Below are 26,569 nucleotides of genomic sequence, written 5' to 3'. Positions count from 1 at the left end.
TGAGGAATACTATCAGAAACTTTCTCAGGAATTGCCCCACAAATGTCTTCCTCAAAGTTTCCTCTAAGCATTAATTCAGGATATCCATTGCCTTCGGAATTATTTCAGGAATTTTCTCAGACATTCTTTCAAAAATATACCCAGGGATTCCTCTGGATTTTTTTTCCTGAAATTACTCTAGCAATTTCACCAGAATCGGACACAAAAATTTTCCCTGGATTTATTTTTCAGAAATTTCCCCAAGATTTAAATAAGGAACTTCAAAAGGAATTCTTTCTGAATCTCACCAGGAATCATTTCAGGAAATCCAAAACTCCCCCAGGACATTTTCACAGGAATTTTCTTCGTAAATTTCCTCAGGAATCATTTCAGGAAGTTCCTCCAGAATTTCTCCAGCAAAATTTTCACAGGAATTTTACTTGGAATTTTCCCAGGATTTTCTTCATAAATTTCCCCAAGAATTTCTTTATGAATTTCTTTAGAAAATTTCCCCAGAAATTCCATCGGAAAGTCCTTCAAGAATTCTTTCAGGAATTTCTACAGAAATTTTCCTAGAAAGTCCCAGGAAATCCATCAGATAGTTCCCAGGAATGTCATCATAAATTACCCAGTAATTCCTCTTGAAGTTTCCCCGCAGAATTCATTCAGGTATTTCCCCAGTCACTTTCATTACGAATTTCAAAAGGAGTTCTTTCAAATTTTTTTCCAGGGATTAATTTAGAAATTTTCTCAGGAATTCTTTCAGAAATTTCCTTAGATATTGCGTTTCTGGGCCTTCAAGAATTTCTCGGAGCTTTCTCCATGTATTGTCTCAGGATATATTTGGAAATATCTTCAGGAATAAAAAAAAAACAGAAATTTTCTCAATAATTCCTCTACAAATTTCCCCAGGCTTTCCATTAGCAATTTGAAAAGGAACTCTCTATAAGTTTTCCGGGCATTGTTTCAGAATGTTCCTCAGGGATTTGTCCTGAAAATTTCCCGAATTCCTTAATAAATTTTCCTAGATAATCCTTCAAAAATTCTTATAGATTCCTTTAGGAATTTCCCCACGATTTCCATTCAGGATTTATTCATGGAATTTCTTCAGCTTAGGAGTTCTCCGTGAAATTCTTCAAGAGTTCCTCCAGATCATGCTACTCCATAAAAAATTTTCTAGGAGAACTGCCAACAAACATTTTTGCTGTACAAGAATGGAACAAAATACTCTAAGCAAACTTTGTTATTCAGCGAGTTCTGTTTGTTGGGCTTCTGGGGTAATTTCCGGTCGAACTTCTAGAGAAAGTCCTGTTCCACCTGGAGGGATTATCAGTGGAACTCCTGTAGGATATTCCGATAGTATACCGAAAGGAATGTTCACTGTATGTATAGGAATTCCCGGTGAAAAACCCCAGTGGTCCGGTTAATTTCCTGGAGGAATTTTCCGATGGATCTCCTTGAGCAATTCTCGGTGGAACTTCTAGAGGAATTCGGAGAAAAAATTCGGAGAAAATTTGGAAGGAAACCAAGGGACATTCATGGATTAATTACCGGAGGGACTCGTGGGGGGAATTCCCGGAAGAACTCCCGAAGGCATTTCTGGAGGGATTGCTCGACGCGTAAAACCACTTTTATCTGACAGTTCGATAGAATAAGTGCCGTTCATCGATTATCGTATCAATCAGGGAACTTGGGATATGAATTGGAATGATTGAAAATTGATAAACTTGTGGTGGAGCTACAAGAAGATTTTGAAACAAACTCCTGGAGAAATTTCCGGAGCAACTCATGGAGGGTCTAGAAAAGTTTTCAGTCCAATTCCTAGAACAAGTTTGATATATTGATTGATTGATTGATATATTGAAGGCATTTGCTACGAAGTTTCTGGATAAATTCTCAGCGAAACATTTGGAAGAATCCTCGGCGGAATTTTTAGAGGACTTCATTATGGAATTCCTAATGTAACTTCCAGTGGAACTTTTGGAACGTTTTTCTACGAAACTCCTGGAGATATATTCTAGAGAGCTTATAGAGAAATTTCCGAAGGAACTCTCAGCGGAACTCCTAGAGAAATTTCCTGACAAACTCATGGGGGATTTCCTGGAGCAATTCTCGGAAGAACTGCTGAAGCAACTCACGGAGTAACTCCTGGCTCAAGTTCGGAAGGAACTCCTGGAGAAATTTCCAGAGGAACTCCTAGATCAATTCTCGGAAGTTCTCCTGGAGAAATTCCCGGAGGGACTTGATAAGCAACTCCTGGAAGATCTCCTGGAGCAATTTCTAGTGGATCTCCTGGAGCAATTCCCAGAGGAACTCCTGGAGCAATTTCCGGAGGAAGTCCTAGAGGAGTTCACAAAGGAACTCCTGGCAGAATTCCCGGAGGAACTTCTGGAGTAATTCCCGAAAGAGCTTCAAGAAATTCCACAAGTATTTCTCAAGAAATTCCTCGAGGATTTCTTGCATGAATTCCTCAAGGAATGCCTCCAAAGATACCTCCAGAAATGCCACCAGAAATTCTTGGAAAGATTCCTCCAGGAATTTTGCCTAAAATTGCTCCAGGAAGTCGTCCTGAGATTCCTCTAGGAATGCTTCCTGGGTGTTCTCCACGAAGTTTACCGGGTTTTCCTCCAGGGATGTCTCTAAAATTCTCATATGAAATAGTTTAGGGATTTCTCTAGGGATTCCTCCACGGATTATTCACGAAAATGTTTTAGACATTCTTCAAGGAATGCACAGAGAATTTTCACCAGGAATTCCTTTTGAAATCTACTGGGATTCCTAAAGGAAATCGTCCTGGAATTTGTCCATTCCTCCAGGAATTCCTCGAGAAATTCCTCTTAATGTATGTATTTATGTATGAATGAATGTATTCCTCCATTAAATCGTCCAGGGTCTCCTCCAAGAATTCCTCAGGAGATTTCTCCATGAATTCCTCAAGAAATTCCTTCATGAAGTCTTTCAAGGATTGTTCCAGAAATTGCCCCTGGGATTCATTCAAAAACTGTCCATTCCTGGAGAAACCACTGGAGGAATTTCTGAATATATCTCTTGAGATTTCCTGAAGAAATATCTGGAAGAATTATAGAAACTCCTGTAAAAATGCCAGGATGAACTATTCGAGAAATCTCAGGTAAACTCTTGGAAGAATTCGAGGTGAAAGACCGGGGCGAACAATTGCATAATGCAACTCATTTGGGTTGCATTGTGAATCATAATGCATTTGTTTGATTGACAACCCCGGTCTCCGCGGAGAGCTTGGAAAACTGTGACAATTATAGCATGGTGAACTTGTTTTAATTTTTTTGGTTAGTATGATGGAACACATGGGTATTCCCATTTGGCCATCGGGAAGCATGATGATACTGATGGTAATCATCATATTCCATATTCTGACAAGCCTCGTTGGATAAATATACGACTCGTGCTGTAAAATTCTTCATTTTGCAACTTCCGTTGCTCACATAACTCAACTAATGTATACTTTAGTTTGGAATTTTATTCTTCAATCTTAGTCCTACCCACAAATACATTAATAAACACTTGCAAAGCGTCAATCTAAGCGACAATGTCTTCTATCGACTTATTATTAGACGGTCCATATTGCATCACCAATCGATCAAACTCGGACTGTTTTTTGTTATACGTGGCTACCAGAGCACTCTCCTTATGCTCATCCAACACCTGCGAGAGATATCGATTGAACTGGCTGTTGGTTTTCTCCTTCTGTTGTGACAGGGCCAGCAGATTAATCAACGCATCATAGTTATTCGGGTCCCGGTTCAAACATTCCCGCAGAACGTTCTCTGCATCGTCGTACTTTTGCTGACCAATGTAGCACACCGCTTGGCCATTGAGCAGGAGCAATGACGGCGAGAACTTGTCACAGAAATCTTGGAAGATAAAGAATGCGTCCTGTAGTTTATCTCCTCCCAGCTGGATGTTCAACCAGGCTTGGGACAGTTGTGTCAGAGTGGCATCGTCGTCCTTCTCCTGCATGGTTTGCAGGACTTGCTTGGCCAGATCGACCCGGGACATGTTCAGTAGACACTGCAACTGTAGCGATAGGCACTCCAGGTTAAAATTTCCTTGCAGGATCCTGAATGTAGAGAAAGAGAAGAAAACTATCTTCAAATTTCCACTTCCTATGTTGCTCTAGTTAGTACACCATCGATGTTCTGTAGACTCAAGGCAAACGGAATTAGATGAATATGATGCGATAGGTTTAAGAATATGATTGAAACCTCCTCAGCCTAATCCTTGATCTAATCCAAATGCTAACTATTTGTTCAATAGTGGAACTATTGAAGAACAATCAAGAACTTAACTATTTTACAACTGTTTTTCCTGATTCCGATTTTTACCCAAATTTATTCAATTTACCATAGCTTTTGATAAGCATTTCAGGCGCAGTTTTAGTATTGATTTTAATTTGGAGAAACAAACAGAAAAAGCTTCAAGCTGCACATTTGCATTGAATCAAGAGTAGGTGAAGTAGCAAAAAAAATCCGGAAGATAATCTACTTCCAAAATAATCAATATGAGTCTTACTTGAGTGCAGATTCGTACGTTCCCTCGTTGCAGTAGATGGTAGCCCCCACGATGATCCAAATCACATCCAGTGCGTTGATGTCTCCTTTGAACTTTTCATCGAACAGATCTACGACCGCTTCCTTGCGCGATTTGTTCGACAGATACTCGGCCAGATAGCGGAGCGCCAGCAGCGGGGTGTCATTGTTGGGCTTTATTTCATCCAACACGACCCGGTACTTGTGCTGAGCGATGTACGCCCGGTAGAGGAATACATCTTTTTCCAGCGACGGTTTCTGATGGATTCGGTATGGGGAATTACTTAAACGTAATGAAATAAACACCGATTCTACTTACGCCGATTTTATTAGCCTCGTTGATGCAATGTTGATAGTTGCCGATGTAGAAGGAATTTTTCACATCGAATAACTCGTCCACTTCATTCGACTGGCGGCTCATTTTGATCTTTAACTATTACTTAGTCTTTAATAAGTGGAATAGCGACACAAATTACAGAATTTTCAGGGGTTTTCCAACTTTTTGCGCAGTACGATAATGCAAAAAGTGACGTGGAATGCAAAATAATGTACACAAAAATTCGATGTTTGACAGTTTTCTCGCTGCAGGGTTGGGTTGAAAAAAGAAACTACCGAATAGCGCTCCAAGCGGTCAGTGTGAGAACTGCAAACTAGGGTAACAATCGTTGTTTGCACACTAAGATTCAGATGTTCCAGCTCAGTAATTTTTTCACTGAGTTCAGTATTTTTTCCATCTTTTTACTGAGTTTTCAACAGCAGATTTATTTCGGTACACTCGGTAATCGTATTTACCGTTCACCAGTAACGATATTTACCGTGCTTCAGTAGCTTTTGACAGTTTGTGAGCTGAGCTCGGTAACTCATTTACAGAATATCCGCAAAATAAATAACCGAGCGTACCGAGTTAAATCTGCTGTTGAGAACTCAGTAAAAAGATGGGAAAAATACCGAGCTGATCTTAGTGTGTGGATCATGATCCAAGTTTCGTGTTCAAAAGGAATCGCTCGAGAAAGGGAACGTTCAAAAATTACGTCCAACATTTGGGGGAGAGGGGGGGTCTAGAAAAGTGTGACAGTACGTGTATTGGGTATGGGGAAATTGCGTGACAGAAAGGGGACAGGGGGGTCTAGAAATCCCGAAAAACGATGGACGTAATTTTTGAATCTTCCCAAAGTCCTTGAGCGATTCCTGACAGAAAATTTCTGCAGACTGCCATTTGCATGGCCATTTGAATTGTCATTACTTTGCAACTGTATACTGTGATTGAAGAAAAACGATTTGAGCGTTTCAGGCGAATTGGGTTTTTAAATTATTACTTATCCAGAAAAATCTTCCAACCTGGCGGAGTGAAGAAGACAAAGAAGACCTGTTCCGCAAACGTCAAACTGCTGCACACTTCAAAAAGTATGCACACAACTTTGAAACAAAAATAAATAGTTGAAAATCTAAATTATGTTTAATGGCATACAGCTGCATCCTAAAGTGCTAAAACTACACCTATAGGTGAATTCGGATGACCCCCAATTGTAGAGGCGCTAAGTGAGATAAGGTGAAAATCGTTTGTTTACATCAAAAATTCAATTTTTCGTTTTCAAAATTAACTCATATTTTGCCTTGGTGGTTGCTATTTTCCATTGGTAATGGCTTCTATTATCATCAATCTCGATGCCCACGGCGACAGACACCGGATTGACCAGCTAACAAAAAATGCGGAAGATTGCCCGCCGGAGGCATAGCAAGAGCTCCTCAAATTAATCACGTAAGTTGTTCGTATGTACCTACCGGATCTAAGCGCATCTGAAAGAGTATTACACACTAAGATTCAGATGTTCCAGCTCAGTAATTTTATCACTGAATTCAGTATTTTTTCCATCTTTTTACTGAGTTTTCAACAGCAGATTTATCTCGGTGCACTCGGTAATCGAATTTACCGTTCACCAGTAACGATTTTTACTGTGCATCAGTAACTTTTGACAGTTTGTTAGCTGAGCTCGGTAACTCATTTACAGAAAATCCGCAAAATAAACAACCGAGCGTACCGAGTTAAATCTGCTGTTGAGAACTCAGTAAAAAGATGGGGAAAATACCGAGCTGATCTTAGTGTGTAGATTTTCTTTTCAAAAAGTGGTCGTTTGTTTCTCTACGATGCGGAATTCGATATGAAAAAGTGAAAAAAGTGCAGTTTGCCTATGCTGCGCAATGGCAAATTTTGGCGGAGCCCCTCTTTTCATAGGTTTCTCATTCCTGCCACCAGATGCGGAAGGATCGTTAGCTTCCGTTGGAGTTGCCTATATAGTTTAGAAATAAGTTACATGTTGTGGCAGCAATTGTGATTACATAAACCATAAATGAAACAATTTTCATTATTTTTGAATTTTATGGCAAACAAGTGAGTGAGAGCTTTTTAGCGTGAACCGAGCACTTTTGACGTTTGCGGAACGACTGCGGCGGTCGAAACCACCGCAACCCCGTTGGATTTTTGTATTTTGTACTGGACTGCTTGACAGCTCCAACCCGGGAGTTTCTTGACAGCTGCCGAACAACGTCAGCGTACCTAAAAATTTTGGTCCGGGTGGTACTGTCAGATTCAAAGCGGCAAGCGCTACTTTTGAAAAGGACGAAAACCGACAATAACAAACCGAACAAAAAATATTAAAACATTAAACAGAAACATTTAATTGTTGTTTCCGCTTTTTTGTGGTAGATAAATGCAAATTAAGTGTGGCATAATGAATTTGTTTACTAGAAGCGAAAATTATATCTATAAAACAAGTAAAGGCAAAGTAATCGACTTTCATAAAGTTAATAAGAAGCTCATGTTTTTTTCTAGTGCGGTTATTAAGCACCAGCAAATAATAAATTAGGTTACTTATGCTAACATTTTACAGCTACATATCTGGTGGCCAAGTCAAAATGGAAGTTAAAAAGAATCATTTGCAGATGTTTTTTTTTTTTCGAGTTTGATCTTCGGTTTGGTCTAGCATGCGCAGTCACCAATTAATATGGAAGACCGTTTAAACATGTTCTTTTATTACATATCTTACAACAACAAAAAGAAAAATCAAAATAACTTCAATTTAATAAACATTAGTGTTTGCACTTCTGTTGAATACGTCTTTTTGATACGAAACGCTAGCCTCTTGTTGGCTTCCACTCACCACGAAACAAAAAGATGTTTTCGCATGGACAAAAATTGTTGCGTCAGTGAAGGATGGACCCGTTGTTTACGAACAGTAGCGACATCTGCGATTTGCAAGTAGGTACGCGAAACTGAGCTCATCTGTCAAGTTACGGGGGGGTTGGACAGCTCAGCCCAGTACAAAATGCGACGAGGAGTGATTCGACAAATCGTTCCCATACAAACTTCAAACTGACTTTTAAATAGGTTCCCGGGCACCAAAATTCATGAAAATTTGGATTTCGGCTCAGTTTTGCATGCAGATTTTGAATATGGGATTATCTCAACACCGCTAAAGAAGCCAATTGGCCAGATCAATTTTTCGATATTTCAAAACTTCAAATCAATGCCCCTCCCCTCTCCCAGGAGGGGGAGGGTCAAAATTTCAGATTAAATCAAAAATTTCTTGAGTTTCTAGTCGGGAGCAATCAAAAAAGGTAAAATTTGGAGCTGGACAGAACAAAAGTTGTTTTTTTGTCGGATCGTGTAATCAATTGGCTTCTTTAGCGGTGTTGAGATAATTCCATATTCTGAATCTGCATGCCAAACTGGGCCGAAATCCAAATTTTCATGAATTTTGGTGGCCGGGAACCTATTTGAAAATCAATTTGAAGTTTGTATGGGAGCGATTTGTTGAATCACCCCTCGTCGCATTTTGTACTGGGCGGAGCTGCCAAGCAGTTGCCCAGCTGTCAAAGGGTGACTTCAAAAAATATCTTTGAAATTGATTTTAGCTATCAAAATAAAGTTCAAAAAATCTGAAAAAAATCATAGTGGCTCATAAAAAGGTGCTCTTTCGTTTAAGAATAAAAAATCGATGAATTTTTCTAAAACCCAATTGGAATATACTTTTCTAAACCCAATTGGAATATACTAACCATCTGTTCCATTTGTTCATCAAGTCGGGTTTTGTGTTTGTTACCTTGGTTTGTTAAGCACCGTTTGCAGTTCAGAAGGAATTTCTCAGCCTATCTTGATGCATGGGAAATTCCTTGCCTGAATCGCTCAAGAAACCGGTTTTTCTTCGATCGCAGTACGCAGTAGCGAAAAAATGACAGTTCAAATGGCAGTCACCGAAGAAAGTTTCTGCCAGGAATCACTCAAGAAGTTTCTTGAGCGATTCCTTTCGAACTCGAAACTGCGCTTTACCCAGAAATTGATTACTTTACGATGTGCAAGAAAATACTCATGACAGGGAATTGTAAAAAGAGAGGCATTCAGCTGACAATGAATGTGGCGAAGCAGGAATGAAAAAATGAGAATGTCGATTTTCATTTTGAATCTTCGAATTTTTTAGTTATAAATAGTTATTGCAAAAAATATAAGGTATTATGATGATTTTCGATAGTTTTTTTTTTCACTGAGTGTAAACTTACCGCTACGACTTGTGTAGTCCATCTAGTAGGGCAGGGGCTCTCTGATCGTGCAATCGTCTTGGTGCACCGCGAAACCTTGACAAGTGCACCGCGGCAGTTCCAAAATTCTGCTTGCAATGCTATGAATGTCCACATCATCATACATCCTACAAGGAATGTATCTTCAAGAATTTCGCTTAAAATCATGGAAGCAATCCAACTATAGTTGTACCGTCTACCGTTGGTTTGAACGACACCTCATGCATACCAACGGGGCTCGTTCTTGATTTGAACTTCTAGTAGTCCTCGGTAGGCATCGAAAAACACTTTAGTAACATTTTTTTTGCTGTTTTGATTTGATTTGGTCTTCCGTTTCACCCCGCTCCATATATGGAATGACATTTTAACAGCTTTTAGTTTGAACGATGTGCAAATAAGCGGTTGTCAAATTAAAAATTGTTGAGATTAGAAGCCTTCCAATGGAGGTAGACGGTATTCCATAGGACCTGAGAAGGGATCCGATCCATCAATGATTTCAATCAGTTTTCCAGGAATTCTATTTCAAATAGGCTAATTATCTATATCAATTGAATCTTCTTCGTGATTGGGCCGGAAAAAAATGAAAAAAAAAAATACCATATACTTATATGGTTATTTAAGCTTTTTGATTGTTTTTTTTTCATTTAACCCCATTGTACCCTAAATTTCCAAATTTCATAGGATGCAGTGATATTACTGATTAGCTCTTCATCAATATTAACTCATATCATGCATAGAAGTTTCACGTTAAAGTTGTTTTAATGTAAATACATTAAAAAATAAGTTTATAGGGGAGATTGGGTAAACTAAGCTCTAAAACTATATTCTGCCATCACCTCCCGTCTACGGGGCTATGCGCAAACAACATTTAGGATATTTTTTGAGTATATAAGTAATGGCTCATCGTTTGGAAATGTTTGGAATCGGAGGTATAAGGATGAGAACTACTCATATTTGTATGCGGGAAAACTTAAATATAACCAATAATTTAAGATCAAACTCGCCAAAAATGGTTTCTATAGAAATAAACCATGTGTATTCGATCATTAATTTAGTTATTGTCACGTAAAAAATCATAAATAAAAATAAAAACTGAATTTCTATCTTGAAAGTGTACCATTGTCAAATTCACCCCACAACACCCTAAAATTCCAACATTTTAATAACTTTTTGTATGTAACGTTACTTAATGGGAGTGGGGCGATGGTATCCCAGTGAAATAATCATTAAAATCATAACAAGTGCCGTAAAATAACAGAAATTCACAAATTTCAGGGAGAACTGGGGTAAAACGGGCTCTATAACTCGCTACAGAGAAGTTGCCCGTACATGAATCATCCACCAACCAATTCTTGAGATTATTTGCTTTCGAATAAGCCATTGATGGTCACTTAGTGGCTTGTATTAAGAAAGTTATTATTTTTTTCCACCTTTGGGCTTGATTTTGCCCAATGTGCAGCGCTTCAATCCTTTGTTTCTCGTAAGATGAAAATGGGAGCCACATGCTTAATAAGGGAACCGATACCCTAAATATTCTTATATAATATGTTGCGTAGTAATGGCTCAGCTTTTGTGAAAATAGTTTCGCTAGATGCATGATTTTTTTACTTATTCGTTTATATGGAAGACTCGGGCACCATAACGGAACCGAAATCATTTTTTTCATTGGTTTTTGTTTAATATTCAATACCTTCATTAGGGTGTCCCAAAATTGCACATAGTAAGAAAACTTGGGGGCTCACCCTGCAAATGATAGCTAAGTGTATTTGAAACAAACTTTTGTATGACGGCAACTTTCAGAAATGACGAGATTTTTGGAAAAATCTTTATCATTTTTACAGTTTGATATAGAGCCAAACTACTTGAAAAAAAAAGCAACGACATGTTTTGCAGGAGACTTTTTGAAACTGAATTTTGGAGAATTTTGAATTTTTAGGTATTTTTCTAAAAATATTACATAAAAACTGTCCAAAAATCAAACTGGGCTGGTCTCAACGAGACTTACTTATGGTCAAATAAGAGTCAGCCAATTTATACACTTCGAATGTCGAAATTTATAATGATTTGTAGAGGATTTTCTATTTTTTTTAGTTTCAGCGGCATTTTACACGAATTTCGTGGCTAAGGCTTCGTGGATTTCCATTTATTCCTATTTACGACTTTTGCCCATGGCACCAATTTCCCAAATGGAGGAGAACGCGCCTTTGGAGCCGACCTACTGACACCAACAAACTACTGATACTTGCCCGCATAAACGATAACCATAAGACGTGCTTAACCACCCATTCGGGATACAATTCAAACAGTATGTGATATTGTTGAACCGTCTACATTACGGTCCGTGATTGGTATTGGTTTATTAGGGTTATAGCTTATTGCTCAAATTTGTACGTTTTCATATATAGTTTTTCCCAATCAAGTTCCAACCCAGGTTTTAGAAAGACAATCAGGCTTATACTGCATGGCGTGTGAGGTGAGACGAATGTTGCAAATCAAATGAGATCAAGTCGACTTTTGTCACCTCATTCGACTCGTCTCACCTCACACGCCGCGCTGAATAAGCCCGAATGGCACGTGAGAAACAAAGGAGCTGAAGCTTGAGCTGAAGGATAGTGCACAATTATAAAGTGCCAGGGGGACTAATTTTCTTTCATAATAACATACGTCTATCAACTTTTCAATTATGTCCAACAGTATCTTTATTCACGCAATTTTTCTTCGAAAAACACATGCTATCAAACTAAATATTTCTATTTAGCCTGCCACGGTGTGGTGATTGTCAATACGTCGATGATCCTTTCGCTCCCCTAAGTAGGTATGTTCATCACAACTGCAACCTATGCAATTGTTTTTGAACGATTCCGAATCCAGCTGGACGGTATCCATTTTTCCTCACACGCGTAATCATGTGAGGAGGAGATCTGTCATTGTTCTATTTGGACCTTGGGGATAGCTTGAACCGATATCTATGTATGTACAGAAAGCGGGGAACATTTTGTTTTCCTGATTCAGGCGAACTGGGACAACCGGAAGCCTCGACGAGATAAACATGTAAGCGGATGGTTTTAACGATTTTTATTTTTCATTTTCGTGAAACTTTAACTTGTTTTATACTTGTTCATTTAAACAAAGATGAAATGACATAAAATTAAAGATGGCGGTCAACGTCACACAATGTTTTTTTTTTTACTTTTGTTAAATTAAGTTTATTCCTTTTGTAAATATCTAACTTTTTAAGTGTAATTTCGACGACTACAACTCAACAAGAAGATGATGTCTCTCTTTTCAACCTTTGTTCACTTTATTTAATTATCTTATTTACATTGTCTCGTATTTTATAAAAATAATAAATAAACTAAAAAGATATAAGATAACATAAATAGTAAAGAAAATGGCTCAACAAAAGATCAACTGAAACGACAGTAGATAAAGATACAATTCGAGGAAATGAAACTTAAGCATTAATAAATGAGAGAAAAATGTCTTCAATTGTTCATTTTCACTAGAAAAAAGTAAAAGTCGCTGTTGTTCTACTCTACCCCAAGGATAATCAACTTCAAAATGATCTGGTTCTGATCTACGGTGAAATGTTAAGAAAACTTCGGCAAAACTTTTTTATTTTCGATACTTTTGTTTGGAACACGCTCACTAATGTATTGCATTTTTTTATTTTCACTTTGGTGTAGATAATTCGAATTTAGCCTTAAGTAAAACGAGAAAAAAGGAAATTCAACTCATTTTATCGTTTTGATTAGTTGTTTTAAACCAGATAATTGCTATTTAACGTTTTGTTTGTTTATGGTATTCGGCTTTAATACTTCCTAGTAGGAGAAACAGATGTAGGGTTCCTTCCTAGATTTAATAAATAACGATTTGGTTTTGTTTTTTGTTGTTTTTATTGTTTCGACTTTTTTTTATTCATTTATTATTGCATTTTTGCGTTGGTTTCTTGTTTGCTGCAAGAAACGCGGTTTTGTCGAGTACTAGCAGATGTTAAAAGCCACTAGAGCTTCTTAGTCCCATTTCTTAATTTCGCCTACAGGGTGCAGAATGGAAAAGAAGAGAAAAGACAATTAAGTTTATTGTGCGCAGAGCAATGGCTGTCGATGGTGTGGTTTCCTGGTACGAAGGTACCAAGACCTCTCTTATTCACTAAAACATAAGCAAACAGTAACAATCAAAATTGGTCGTTCATAAGGGAAAGTCTCGAAAAAGAACAAAAAAGCGGGGGAAATTTGGTGGTTTGAAGCGTTTGAATTACGGCAAGCCATGGTAAGTCCGTCACAGTCGTTTCGTCTGTTTTTACAGAACGAGTTCCCATGGCTTGCGCGGAAATGGTGAATCGAAGCTGTTTGAAATATTTAGGGGTTTGAAAGAAAGTGGGATTTGATAAAGGGAACAAACGTCAGGAAAGCGTTTTGCATGGGGTATATGCAATAAGGTCGTCTGTGTGTTTGAAGAAATAAATTATCTATAAAATAATTTAAAATAAATAACTTTACTTGTTTCCTTAGTTTGTCGTTTATCTGCTTAGAATTATATCACTCTTAAAAACTTTTCAATATAATTCTAATTCGTCGCTGTACGATGGCAAACAGTTTGTAGGGTTGATAGACGTTTAAAAGGTAAGCAGTAAGGATGGCGTAGAGTTGTTGTATAAGTGTTCATCAGATGATTCTTCACTGTTGGTCAAGGAACAACAACAACACTAACACAGAACGAAGTCGATGAAGCATGAGATAACGCACAAGTAAAAGGAAAGGGTTTGGCTATATCCGAGGATGGTGTTAGGTCTTGGGTTCCAGGACAGGCTGCGTTGTTCTGTTTTCCCAGAACGGTTAGTCGAGTGTCCTCGCGATAGCCGAGGAGTGCTGCCCTGTGGCCCCGCGCTTCGACGGCCGGTTCCTAGTCCTAGTTCCTTGACGCACGCCACAGAAAAGGGTGATAGGCTGGGTTCGGGGAGTAATAGGATGGTGTTTTTTTTGGTGGTTGAAGCATGCATCACAGGCGTTGTAATTTGAAGGCACGGGGTTCACGGGGTGGCTGAAGTTGGTTCTGGAGGGAATTTTTGGTGTGATGAACAGTTGAACTGGGTGAAACGATAGGAAGCTTATTGTTAAGCTTTCTGGGGGGTGGTGATTTAATGGAACTCGGGGTTGACTGTGTATGGAAAGAGAAAGAGAATAAAGGAAATATTCGATTAACATTTCGTTGGTTGACAACGAGCGTTTCTAGTTCCACTATTTGGTGCGAATTTGGTAACTGGTATCAGAGCAGAAGAAATGCATAAATTTAAACGAAATTATTACATTTGTTACAAAACAAACGCAATATTCAAAGACCCATTGCAGATCGCAGGCGAAAACAAATTCCAAATTACCCTATCTATTAAAAAGTTGTTGAGTAACGTGCCCGACAGATGAATGGGAACATTATCTGGGTTGATTGATACCCATATGGGATGCTGCCAAGCAAACTTCAAACTCTACCTATCCGAAAATGCACGTAGCTTCGTTCAAAAAATTGAATTGAATAGGGTGAATTCCACAAGAAATTGATCCGGAGATTTCACGAGAAATTAGAGTAAAAACTTATCAGGGGCCCATCAATGTTTGTATGACACCAACATTTCACATACTCCTCCTTAATGGCCTTATTATAGAACCAATAACGTTGTATAGTAAGTCATGGCTTCTTTTATGCCTGTAATGCATACACGATGTACTGCAAGCAATAATGATGTCAAGTAACATATGAAACAGAGGCTGTCGATTTTATTTTCCATGATTCTTTCAATACATGGCTGTATATGGGATGATTACATCGTAGATCGTAGAAAATTGTCATAAACGCGTGTTTTGATCGTCCAAGAACTCCTACATGTCCGCCGCTCTGATACCAGTTTCTACAGCTTACATGAACTCGTTGCACTATTTGCAGCAGCTACGTTTAGCAATTACTAAGAGCATCGTCGAAAATACACCTAACTATTCTACTGTTTCCTGTTCGGTGCTAGTTACAGATTCTACAATTCTACACATTTCCGTTGGTTCTAAATGTGTCATGTGTGTGTGTTCGTGTGTTTGTGTATCGGTGTTGTAACTACTACCACAACATCTACACCAGACTAATCCTTCTCGCTCGGAGTGGATGACAAATGTTACAATTTCTGTTTGTACACATCGAACATGGAATGTGGAGTACTTACTGAAGGATGAACGATATCACCGCATGGAATGTATGAAGTTGTTTGGATGGATCGTATGGCATGATAGATTCACAGATGAGGAGAGAGGCACTCGTTGTTCTTAGTTTCATCATCCGGGGGTTGGATTTCAGCTTAATCCATGCACAGGCCAAGAAGCACTCACTCGTTCATTCACTTATTTGGTGAAAAACACACTTGCAAAACGGGCGGATCATTGTTCCGTTGGGTGTCTTCTTATAGGAACAGAACCGCGTTAGCGATCGCAGTTGAGAAAAAGCACTATAACTAGGATGGTTCAAGCATTTATATGGTGTCCACCGGCCGAGAGATCGCTAGGTTGGGCAGTTTTCCACGTTGCCATCTCCCGACACGGCTGACTGCTGTTCCCTTCCCATTTCCCGGAGCTGAGCCGAGGTGTGCGCTGCTAGAGAAGAGATAAAGAAGCTTTGATTGGGGTTATTTGGGGGTTAGTAAAAAAAAAATAGTAAACACACTTGCCTAGAGGTTTTTTGTTAATGTTGCAATATATTTAAAATGCATTTTTCTAGGTTTTCAGTTTTTTCGTGTCTTCTTTGATGACCTCTCTCTTGCTACGAAGACTTTCAGTAGTCATTATCTTTTGTTCCTTCACTACAGTAATGATAATCTTATTTGCCTGCTGCTTCCCTTTCGTTTTTTCTTCATTAAATAGTTGGAGTAAAAAACTATTGTAGAACAAACTTCACACAGTCATATCTCTTTTTCATTTTTTTTTCTGTTGTCCTCTATTATATTTCATACAACCGGCGCGCAAACTTGAAGTGCGTTCGGTTTATCTTTGTTTTGTCTATACTACTTAGAGCTTGTTTGCTTTCGTCAACAAATACCGGGGAATAATAATAACAACTATTTTACTCATTTATACGCTGCTTACTGTTTTTTTACTCTTTCATGATCGTGGGTGTGTATTTAGTGTAACTGCAAGGTATTTTTTCATGTTTCCACATCACCTTTGCACGTGTTTTTTTACGAGTCTATGTCAATCTGTTTTCGAAGTAACCTAATGTAAATTCTGTATTTCATTCCCTACTTAAGTTTCATCGAATCGCAAAAAGAACAATGAAATTATGCAAAAACAATTTCATTTTGTATATATTTATCATCTAATTATGCTAACTTGATTCTTCGGCACTATTGCCATTAGTTCATACTAGGTTCTCCGCAATCTACAACAAGTGGAGTCGTGCGCATGGAAAAAAACGCCCACAGACCAGAAAGATTTATTAAGTTTTACAATGTATAGACACTCAGAACCGCCCAAACGGCCAGCCAAAAAAGAAATCAAGCAAAAGTGAAGAGACACGCTACATTCAAAAAGGTTTCTGTTCCTACCTAATGGCGGCGATGCTCTAAGCAGCTCGGCGCCAACCAAGACACAAATTTCGAAACGAAATCAGAGCCAATTGTATGCGAAGAAGCTTTCATCAATCAATGCTACAGCCCATTCTTCGGTTTCGGTTGTTGCACAATGGTTGTTTGACAACGGCGACAACAACATCAACAACAGCAACAACTATAACAACACGACGCGGGTCAACTATGGATTGGATGGACTTTTTTAAATTTGTTCTACTACCCTTTTCGAGAGGCACACACACGCAAAGTGTCTATCAGTTGTTGTGCTATCGGTTGACAATTCACTATTGGTTACTGCGGGGAGATATCGATTTTTTTTGGAAGTCGTATATGCCACAAATGAAAAACGTTTAGAAACAATCTAGCTTTGGTACTTGGTACCTATGGGGATTTTTTATACTGATGTCTGCTTTTTTAAGTACCAAGAACACTGCCGTGTGCAGCATAGTTGTCCCATGTTGATAGGGATTCCCATAGAACATGGGACAACTATGCTGCACACGGCAGAACAATGATCTTAATAATCTGTTGGGACACAAATTTTGAAAAGCACTTGTTGAGTAATTTGCCGAAGTGGCTAAAAACGAATCGTTCCGATCACCTAAATTCCAATCGGACTTCATCATAAAGTGGGCGCGAGAGGGTCTATAATTTGTTATTTCCTACTAGATAGATAATTTTTACAGTTGTCACGGTGTGGGGGGTGAATAGTGAATAAGAAATTTGAGAGATTTTTATGTGTGACTAACATCTAGCACTTTAGTGGTGAGGTTACTCCAGTAGTATAGGATAATATTCTAAAAAATTGATACGACTGGGTAAAAAATGGGCAGGGTAGAACAGTAGATAAGTCTTAATTTTTCTGTATTTTTCTGGTTGACGTGGTTTGGGAAACGCTGTTCAGTTCACATGACCTGATCAACAAATACGTTTGGAAACCAATAGGAACAATCAATGGCTAAATTTCCCTGTGTTTCAAAATACTATCCAAGTTTCCCAGACGACTGACTGCTGTTTGACCGTTAATCGTTTGTATTTTTGTTCGGAAGATTCTGTTTATTTCATCATTTAATATGCATGCTAAAACGACTCACACAACATATGATGCTAGTGTTTCTAAGAGAACTATTATCCAAGCAAGTCCAATTAGCTTTGAAAAGGTTTTTGGAACTGTCATAAAACCAAATTTTCTTTGTTTTAGTTTTATTGTGGTTATAAAGACTTTTTCAAAACTACTAGACTTAAAAATGTTACTTGGGTAGATTTCTTTATCCAGCTAGTAGTATTAGAAAAGAAAAACGGGTTTGCTTTTGGGACGAATGATCCCGTTGGTCGTTTGCGTGTACACGGGAACTTTCGGCACTCAAAGTGTAGCGAAATTGGTGATACAAAAAAAAACTAGATAAATTAGTCTTTCATTCAAAGTCAAAGAACCAAACATTCTCTTGGCGTGCTCGATGCGCAGGATGTTACTCTTATAGATTAAATAAATTATCTTCAGTTTGCTGATTGGCTTCGATCGATGGGTCATAGAAAAAAAGGTGTAAAGAAGGTTCATCGCAGTGTATGTTGTTAGGTTAGGGTGGTGCTATGATAATGAGGGAAAATCACAAACGAAGGCATAAGATCACTCAAACACATTCAACTCGCGCTTATTAAGATAGAACTCATCCACTATCACTGTCATAAGTAGTACTTTTTTGTTTTCGTTTTTTTTCGTGTATCGTGGGAAGGGTTAAGAGGGGGGTTTTGTTGATTATGAGATGAGACACATTTGTTTCTATGGTTATCTGGGTGTGGGTGGCCTTTCAAGCCGTTTGCTTTTCTGCAACTTTTGTTTGTGTATTGGTGTATAATATATTATTAATAGTATTGCATTACAATTTACAATTTTTATCTTTTTTGGATGAAATGTATATAAATATATACGATTGTATAGCAACGTTGTATAATGGTTTACGGTTAACATGCTGTTTTTTTCTTCATAGTGTATAGAATTAGAGGTTAATCGCAAAAAGGGTGTTTTTGATTAAGAAGAAAACACTTCTCTATGGGGCCCATTGCTTTGTTTGAGATTTTAAAACAGAAACAAACCCTAAGCACAATACGCGCGTAACCGATTTTTAAAGGAAGAGACGGAAATATACAAACATAAATGATAAATAGTAAACAACTAAAAAATAAAGGGGGAAATCTTATCAGTGTAGTAGTTTAAAACAACATTCAACAATCATTAGCAATCACGAATCACTTAAGAATTATCATCAGCTTTTACGTTCAGTTTCGCTAAAAATCACTCGTTTCGTCTCGATCACGCCCACGCATCTCGCGAATTAGACTTATCTGGGGAGCTAAAAGCTCCATGCTTAACTCTCGAGCTGGCCAAACAAGCGACTGTAGCTTTCCCCTGATATCAGCTTCACGAAAAGAAAAAATAAATTCAAACGAAACCAGCGTTAACCGATAGACAGTAAAAGCTACAGCCACATTCGGCAAATCGCCCGAGAATGAGTTTTGTTTCCTAAAGATTCCCCTTTTGTTTTGCTATCCGACTTGTTTAACTTGTCGCGAAATTCAACTCTTTACTTGTAGCATTTCTTCTAAACCGCATAGGAATCGCGTTTTTTACTTTGTTTTCGGTTGTTCTGTTTTCGATTTTATGATTGTGTGTGTTTTTTGTTGTTGGTTTAGTATGGACCCCATAAAATGTAAGCAAAGAACACTGCCCACGCTAACACTAGCCAATGCATAGTTTTGATATAGCTCTCACCGTCGGAGATCCTTCTGGCGACGAACTTCAGGATTTCGTCGAGCAGCACAACTGGCAGCGAGAACTTCATCACAGTGATCCATTCGTCTCCGTTCAGCGGGGTGACCTGGAACACGGTCTGTGGGATAGAGGGAAACAGAGGTTAAAGTGATGATCCGGATACTGTGGAATCAATCGATGCCATCGTTGATAGCGTTACAGTAACCCTGCTACCTTAGTTAGCCTTAGTTCTACCTAAGTTAGGTTCGAGTCATACACATAACTTGGATTGATGAGGATATGTGACAGAAGAAATACCTCCGGAGACTTCTATCGGATTTCCTCCCGAGAATGCTCTTAGAAGTTTTTCAGATGTTTTCGTATAGTTTCTCCGGAGATTTCTCCCGAAGCTTTTTGTGAGACTTTAACCAGAGTTCCGAAATTCCAGGACCCTTTTTTACAAAATTATTCTTGTAGTTCTTTCCAGGATGCGATGACCTCCAATCGTTGTGAGAAATTCCGCATTTCAGAGAGTCCTGGTAGAATCTTCCGAGGAACTCCGATAGGAAACACGGGAGGAACTTTTGGAGAAATTCTAGGAGTACCCCCGGTAGAATAACTACCCTGTAATGAATTCTATAAAAACCTTAGTAGAAATCCCTAGCTGAACTTCTGCAGAAAACCTGAGAGGAACTTTGGATGAAACTCCGAGAAAATCTTCTGGAAGTAAATCCGGGAGAAAATATTGGGAAAATTCCGGGAGAAACTCTGGAACCAATTCTGGGAAAACCTCTTAGGGAAATCCCGAGAGGAACTAAAGGACCAATCCCGGCGGCAACAACGAAAATATTGGAAGAAGCTCATGTTGAAATGCCGAAACGTAGAGTACAGTGAGAGTCTTTGAAAAAAAAATACTGAATACATCCCGCTAGCAACTGTTCTATGGTTGCAGGAAAACATCTGGATGCAATCCCGGGAGAAACTCTGGCCGAAATTCCGAAAGGAACTCTTGATAAAACTTAAAATAGAAATTCTGGAAAAAATGTTGGGATGAATTTAGAAACTCAGGGTGTAATTCTGTAATAAACTTCTACTGGTGTTTCCCAAGGAACTCCTGCAGACATTTTGAGAAATCCCAGCATAAGCTTCTGTAGGAATCCCGGGATAAACTCTGAATAAAATCTCGTAAAGATACCTGAAGGAAACTTCGGGAAGAACACTAGAACTACAAATAATTCCCGAAAGATACTCCGGGAGCAAATCCGCAAATACTTCTGGATTCAATCTCGGGTTAACTCCCTGAGAATTCCAAAGAGGAACTGTAGATGTAATCAACTTTCAACGATTAGTGCTACTTACGGAAAGAACATCGACGTGCAGAATGACGAAGTGCAGGGCGAACGACAGGCACATGGATCCGATGAGCCACAAGTTCGACCATGGAGGCATCGTGACCAGAGACTGGTTCTCAGACAAGCTGTGGAAGAAACAATAAACCAGTTACATTACATCACATCCCACCGGACGCTAGAAGTCCAACGAACCTGTTCATGGCGTTCAACATCTCGATGGTGACCAGAACGGACAGAGCCATGGTCATCGGGTGGGGATCGGTGAAGATCTTGCAGTCGATTCCCTTGAATTCGTCGCCACCACCGATGCAGGCCAGATGGTGAGTCAGCTGCCAGTAGGTCAGCTGTGGGCCTTGATCGGAGAACATGAACCACCAGGCAGCACCACCGACGGTAGCGGCACCGACATAACCACCAATAGCCATGTAACTGTGTGATGGATGGAAGAGAAATACAGCGTTTAGGTATAGCAGGAAGGGAATTTGAATAACACAATGTGTAACCTACCGGAAGAACAACCAGCCGGAGATCAGACCTTCATCAGCCTTACGTGGTGGCTTCTCCATGATGTCCAGATCTGGTGGGTTGAAGCCAAGAGCAGTAGCTGGCAGACCGTCAGTAACCTAGGAACCAGAGAATTCTACGGTTAGATCTAATCCCAGTATTCCTCATCTATCCATATATCCTTACCAAGTTGACCCACAGCAGCTGGACTGGGATCAGAGCCTCTGGCAGACCAAGGGCAGCGGTCAAGAAGATGGACACGACCTCACCGATGTTGGAGGAAATCAGATAACGGATGAACTGCTTCATGTTGTTGTAGATGGCACGACCTTCCTCGACGGCGGCGACAATGGACGAGAAGTTATCATCGGCCAACACCATCTCGGAGGCGGACTTGGCGACGGCGGTACCGGAACCCATGGCAATACCGATTTCGGCCTTCTTCAGGGCAGGGGCGTCGTTGACACCGTCACCAGTCATAGCGGAGATTTCGTTCATGCTTTGCAGGTATTCAACGATCTTGGACTTGTGGGCGGGTTCGACACGGGAGAACAGACGAGCACGGGCGCAGGCCTCACGCTGTTCGCTGACTGGCAGATCATCGAATTCACGTCCGGAGTACGACTTGCCGGTGGTGTCTTCTTCCTCAGTGAACACGCCAATACGACGGCAGATAGCTTCGGCAGTAGCCTTGTTGTCACCAGTGATGACAATAACGCGAATACCAGCGGCACGGCAACGAGCAATCGAGTCCAAGACTTCCTTACGTGGAGGGTCAAGCATACCAACAACACCGACGAAGGTTAGGTTGACTTCATAAGTGTAGAACTTGGTCGAGTCGTTCAGATCCATATCATCGGGCTTCATTGGGTTATCAGCGGTGGCCAGGGCCAAGCAACGGAGGGTATCGCGACCGGTACCATACTGGCGGGTCAGATCCAAGATGCGGTTCTTCAGGGTGGAGGTCAGTGGCACCTTGGTGGTTCCGACACGGGCATGAGTACAACGATCCAGGACACCTTCTGGGGCACCCTTACAGAACAGTTTTGGTCCGGTTCCAAGCCTGGAGGCCTTGAGTGGAGTACAGTAGCTGGACATGGATTTACGATCACGAGAGAATTCCAGAGTGAATTCCTTCTTCCACTTGGTTTCAATTTCCTGACGGACGCAGATGGCGGCCGAGCGACGGTCCAAACCTTGCTTGGAAACGTTGAATGGATTCATCTTCTCAGCGAGGACAATCAGGGCAGTTTCGGTAGCTTCACCGACCTTTTCAAAGACCTTCTTGACTTCGTTGAAATCAATAGCGGAGTCATTGCACATAATGCAGATGGTTCCCACTTCCTGCAGGACTTCATAGTCGGAGGCCTTAACTCGCTGGCCCTTCAGGGTCATTTCACCAATTGGTTCGTAGGTGGATCCGGAGATTTCGAATTCAGTGAAGCTGCTGTCGTTGCCTTCAACCTTCTCGAAGACGAACATACGCGAGACGGACATCTGGTTGGTGGTCAGCGTACCGGTCTTATCAGAGCAGATAACCGAGGTACAACCCAGGGTTTCGACGGATGGCAGAGAGCGGACAATGGCGTTCTTCTTGGCCATACGGCGGGTACCCAGAGCCAAGCAAGTGGTGATGACAGCAGGCAGACCTTCAGGGATGGCAGCAACAGCCAGAGCGACGGCGATCTTGAAATAGTAGACGGCACCCTTGATCCACGAGCCACCGTGAGCGGGATCGTTGAAGTGTCCAATGTTGATGGCCCAGACGGCAATACAGATCAGGGAGATAACCTTGGACAGCTGCTCACCGAACTCATCCAGCTTCTGCTGCAGGGGGGTCTTGATTTCTTCGGTTTCCGACATCTCGGTACGGATCTTACCGATGGCGGTGTTCAGACCGGTTCCGATGACAACACCACGGGCCTTACCGGCGGCAACGTTGGTACCGGAGAACAGGATGTTCTTCTTGTCCTGGTTGACGGCACGGGGATCCGGGATGGCGTCGGTGTGCTTGATCACGGACACGGACTCACCGGTCAGGATGGACTGATCGATACGGATGGTGGTCGAGTAGATCTTGATCAGACGGATATCGGCCGGGATCTTGTCACCGACGGACACCTCAACGATGTCACCGGGGACGATCTCCTTGGCGCGCACCTTCTGGACGCCGGACTTGTCGCCACGGACGACCTTGCCCATCTCGGGCTCATACTCTTTCAGGGCTTCAATGGCGGATTCGGCATTACGTTCCTGTTTTTTTTTGGTGGAAAAGAAGGGATAAGATAGATGTGATTAGTTCTGTGGATTGCGAGTTTCTGTGTTGTATTGATGTCTTGATGATTGTTTTCTTTAGTTAGATGGATATTCGAGAATTAAATAATTCTGTGTATTCTGTGTTCAGACATAACCTTGTTAACCTCGAAAACACTGTACATACTACCTACCTAAGAATGTTTTGGAGGAATAATGTATATCTTTAGGAAATTTCTCCTAAACTTTCTCCCAAAATTTCTACAGGAGTTTCTCCCTTGATATTTCTTAAAGGTTAGGTTTCTACGGAAATTCATTTGAAGTTAAGCGTGAGATTTTTCTCGGAGTTTCTCCCGGGACTTCTTGTAGAAGGTTTCTTCCGGTATTGCTCCTGGTATGTCTCTCAGAATATTTATGGATTTACCATGGACTTTCTGTGAAGATTTTTTTTTCGGGTTTCTTTTGGGATTTCTGCAGGAGCTATTGCTGATATTTCTTTTGGAGTTGTGCCCGTAATATTTTGTGTGGGTTTTCCGGGATTTTCATCGTAGTTGTTAACAGGACTTCTTGCGACGATTTTTCTGATTTTATATTAAATTTCCACGGAATTACTCTCAAGAGCACTTCCAGAATCTTCACCGGAAATTGTTTCGTGGTGTTGGGCACGTCGTTTGACATTTCTATAATAATTGTTCCCAGAATTCATGAGCGGATTCTTCCAGGAGTTTATTCTAAGAATACCTCCTGGGATAACCTACGAAATTTCTTGTAAGAAATTCCTGGAGAATTTACGTGAAATTTTGCGAGAAATCTCGACAGGAACTTCGAAAGAAATCTTGAGGAAAACTAGAAAATCTTGAGAAAATCTGGGAGTATCACGAGAGGAAATATTAAGGAAATTCAAGACGACCAAGCATTCAGAGAAATTCCTGAAGCAACTTTGCAAGAATTTTGGATGGTTCTCCGAAAAAAAAATCTTGAGAAATCCTGGAAGGAACTCTGTTAGAAATCTCAGGAACAACTCTCCGGGAAATCCCGTAAGGAACACCGGAAAATATTGGAAGGAAATCTTGAAGTAAGTCCGGAAAAAACTTCTGGAGTAAAAAACTGCAAGAGTTTACGGAAGGAATTCCGGCAAAAATTCATGGAGTAATCCCGGATGGAATTCAAGCAAGAATCTCGCATAGAATTTTGAGAGATTTCTCTGTTAAGATTCCCAAATAAATTCCTTAACAAACCTTTGAAAACTCTTGATCCCTGAAGAAGCTCTTGATATCACATGTTTCTTTTTCCAGAGTTCACTAGTGCTCTTGAGATTCCAACCGAGGTTCCTCTGGCGCTGTTCATAAACTACGTAGTTCATGTTTGGTCATCTCTCCCTCGTAAACTTCCGTCCAAACACAATTTGGAAAATTTGTATGAACCGTAAACATTAGCTAGACCGCATTGGGTATGGGTTTTGGAAGCATTTGCGGTAAAACTCTCGATGAGATTCGGAAGAATTCCCGTGATAAATCTCGGAAAACTCCGAGAGAAATTTGCGGGAATACTATAGGAGATCCCAGGAGACAATTCTGGGAGAACCTCCAGAAAAAATCACTGGGAAAACTCCGGGAGAAATCACGAGACATCGTCTGGGAAACACATATGGTAATATCTCGAGAGAAGCTCAGGAGAAGTATAAAAAACATCTTTATGAGGATATCTATTGGAGAAATTCCGGGAAAAATGTCAACAGAAATGATAGTAACCGCGGAATAAACACTGAAAGATATCCTCGGAAACCTCTAAGAGAAATCTTGTAGATGTATATATTCCGCTAGGAACTCCTAGACGGCCGGTCTACGTATGTTCTATGGGAATCTCTATCTACATGGAACACTTATGCATAGAATGGCAGTACAGCAATTGTGGGAAAACCTCTGGAAAACAATCCTTGTATGAACTGCTGTACGAGTCTTGGGAGGAACTTTGCGGTAACGCCCGGAAGAACGTCCGGAAGAAATATCGGGAGGAAAATTTCAGTCAAATTCCTGAATAGTTTCCTCAAGGAGCTCTAGGAGAAATTGTAAGACTGAGATAGTCGTTTCAACGATCTATGAGCTTGATTATCAAGATTTCTTCTAGATTTAGTTTGTCTTCGGTATAGTCCGGAGGAATATACAGTTTCTCCGCGGAACTACAAGCAGTAGTATGGTCCAATTATTACCATTGTTTAGATTGGAGATATGTAACTGTATTTTCAACAACATTTGAAAGACATCAATGTTATACCCTAGGGCCTAGGAAGAGAAAAGTTATACCCACTGTTATTGTTGTTCCTCTACATATAAAGGAATAACAACAACAAAAAAACCCTATGTTTCGCCTAGGCCTAGGGTATATCTTTTTGCACAAGCGTCGGATCGATTTGAGGTCTGCGACAATGTTGTTAAGGACAACATCCCGCTTCAACAGTGCATCAGAACTTCAAACGCACAAATCTCAAGAAGCAAGCTTTAAACAACAGTGCATTTCATTATTCTGTTCTTGCTCATTTGCAATAAGCTTCAAATAAGAAGATTAGGTGGTTTTGTTTACGAAGAGATTTGTGCGCTCAAAATCGTGAGTAGGTGCCAAAGTCGGCCATTGTGGCGGCCATTTTGGGATTCTAACAAGTCTGTCCTTAAGCGTATAATTATCTACCTTCAAAATTTAAAGTTCAAGTTCAAATGATTGAACGCCTACAGCGCCACTTAGTGGCATTTTTCATCACCTAGAACTCTGCCTTCCTTTTCGTAGGCTTTTGCCTAAGGAAAATTACACAACATTAGGCAATGTTGCCTACTACCCACGTTGAATGGTATATGAATCATATTCATATGGCAATTACTGTTTGCTTGGAAGCTGTGAATTTTTGCTTAGCACCTTTTCTGCCTCCATTCGCACAACAGTCCCATGTGAATAGGAAACACAGCAAACAAGGGACTGTTATGCGAATAGGGGTAGTTTA

General features: G+C 40.2%; 2 protein-coding genes across 6 annotated transcripts in view; both read right to left on the bottom strand.

Annotated features, from left to right (window-relative positions):
* Positions 1–3,455: 3,455 nt before the first annotated feature.
* LOC109425691 (coatomer subunit epsilon) lies at positions 3,456–5,088 on the bottom strand. The gene is made up of 3 exons (XM_029878832.2): positions 4,864–5,088; positions 4,528–4,802; positions 3,456–4,075 (listed from the first exon to the last, which is right to left on the bottom strand). Exons 1-3 carry the CDS (start codon positions 4,963–4,965, stop codon positions 3,535–3,537), a joined length of 918 nt encoding a protein of 305 aa, XP_029734692.1. The 5' UTR covers positions 4,966–5,088; the 3' UTR covers positions 3,456–3,534.
* A 7,086-nt stretch (positions 5,089–12,174) lies between these two features.
* LOC109425692 (calcium-transporting ATPase sarcoplasmic/endoplasmic reticulum type) overlaps positions 12,175–26,569 on the bottom strand; it is an 84,955-nt gene continuing 70,560 nt past the window's right edge. For 4 of the 5 annotated variants that reach the window (XM_062853021.1, XM_062853024.1, XM_062853023.1 and 1 more), the window contains exons 6-11: positions 21,511–23,577; positions 21,328–21,443; positions 21,013–21,249; positions 20,828–20,945; positions 19,490–19,607; positions 12,175–13,152 (exon numbers count right to left, since the gene is read on the bottom strand). In XM_062853021.1, the coding sequence (XP_062709005.1) occupies positions 13,130–13,152; positions 19,490–19,607; positions 20,828–20,945; positions 21,013–21,249; positions 21,328–21,443; positions 21,511–23,577 (2,679 nt within the window). In that variant the 3' untranslated portion in view covers positions 12,175–13,129. Of the gene's footprint in view, positions 13,153–13,618; positions 14,277–19,489; positions 19,608–20,827; positions 20,946–21,012; positions 21,250–21,327; positions 21,444–21,510; positions 23,578–26,569 lie in introns of all 5 variants that reach the window. The other variant, XM_062853025.1, reaches the window with a different exon arrangement.

Source organism: Aedes albopictus, chromosome 2 (genome assembly GCF_035046485.1).
Source record: "Aedes albopictus strain Foshan chromosome 2, AalbF5, whole genome shotgun sequence".
NCBI classification, from domain to species: domain Eukaryota; kingdom Metazoa; phylum Arthropoda; class Insecta; order Diptera; family Culicidae; genus Aedes; species Aedes albopictus.
This window is presented reverse-complemented; position numbering and strand designations above follow the sequence as displayed.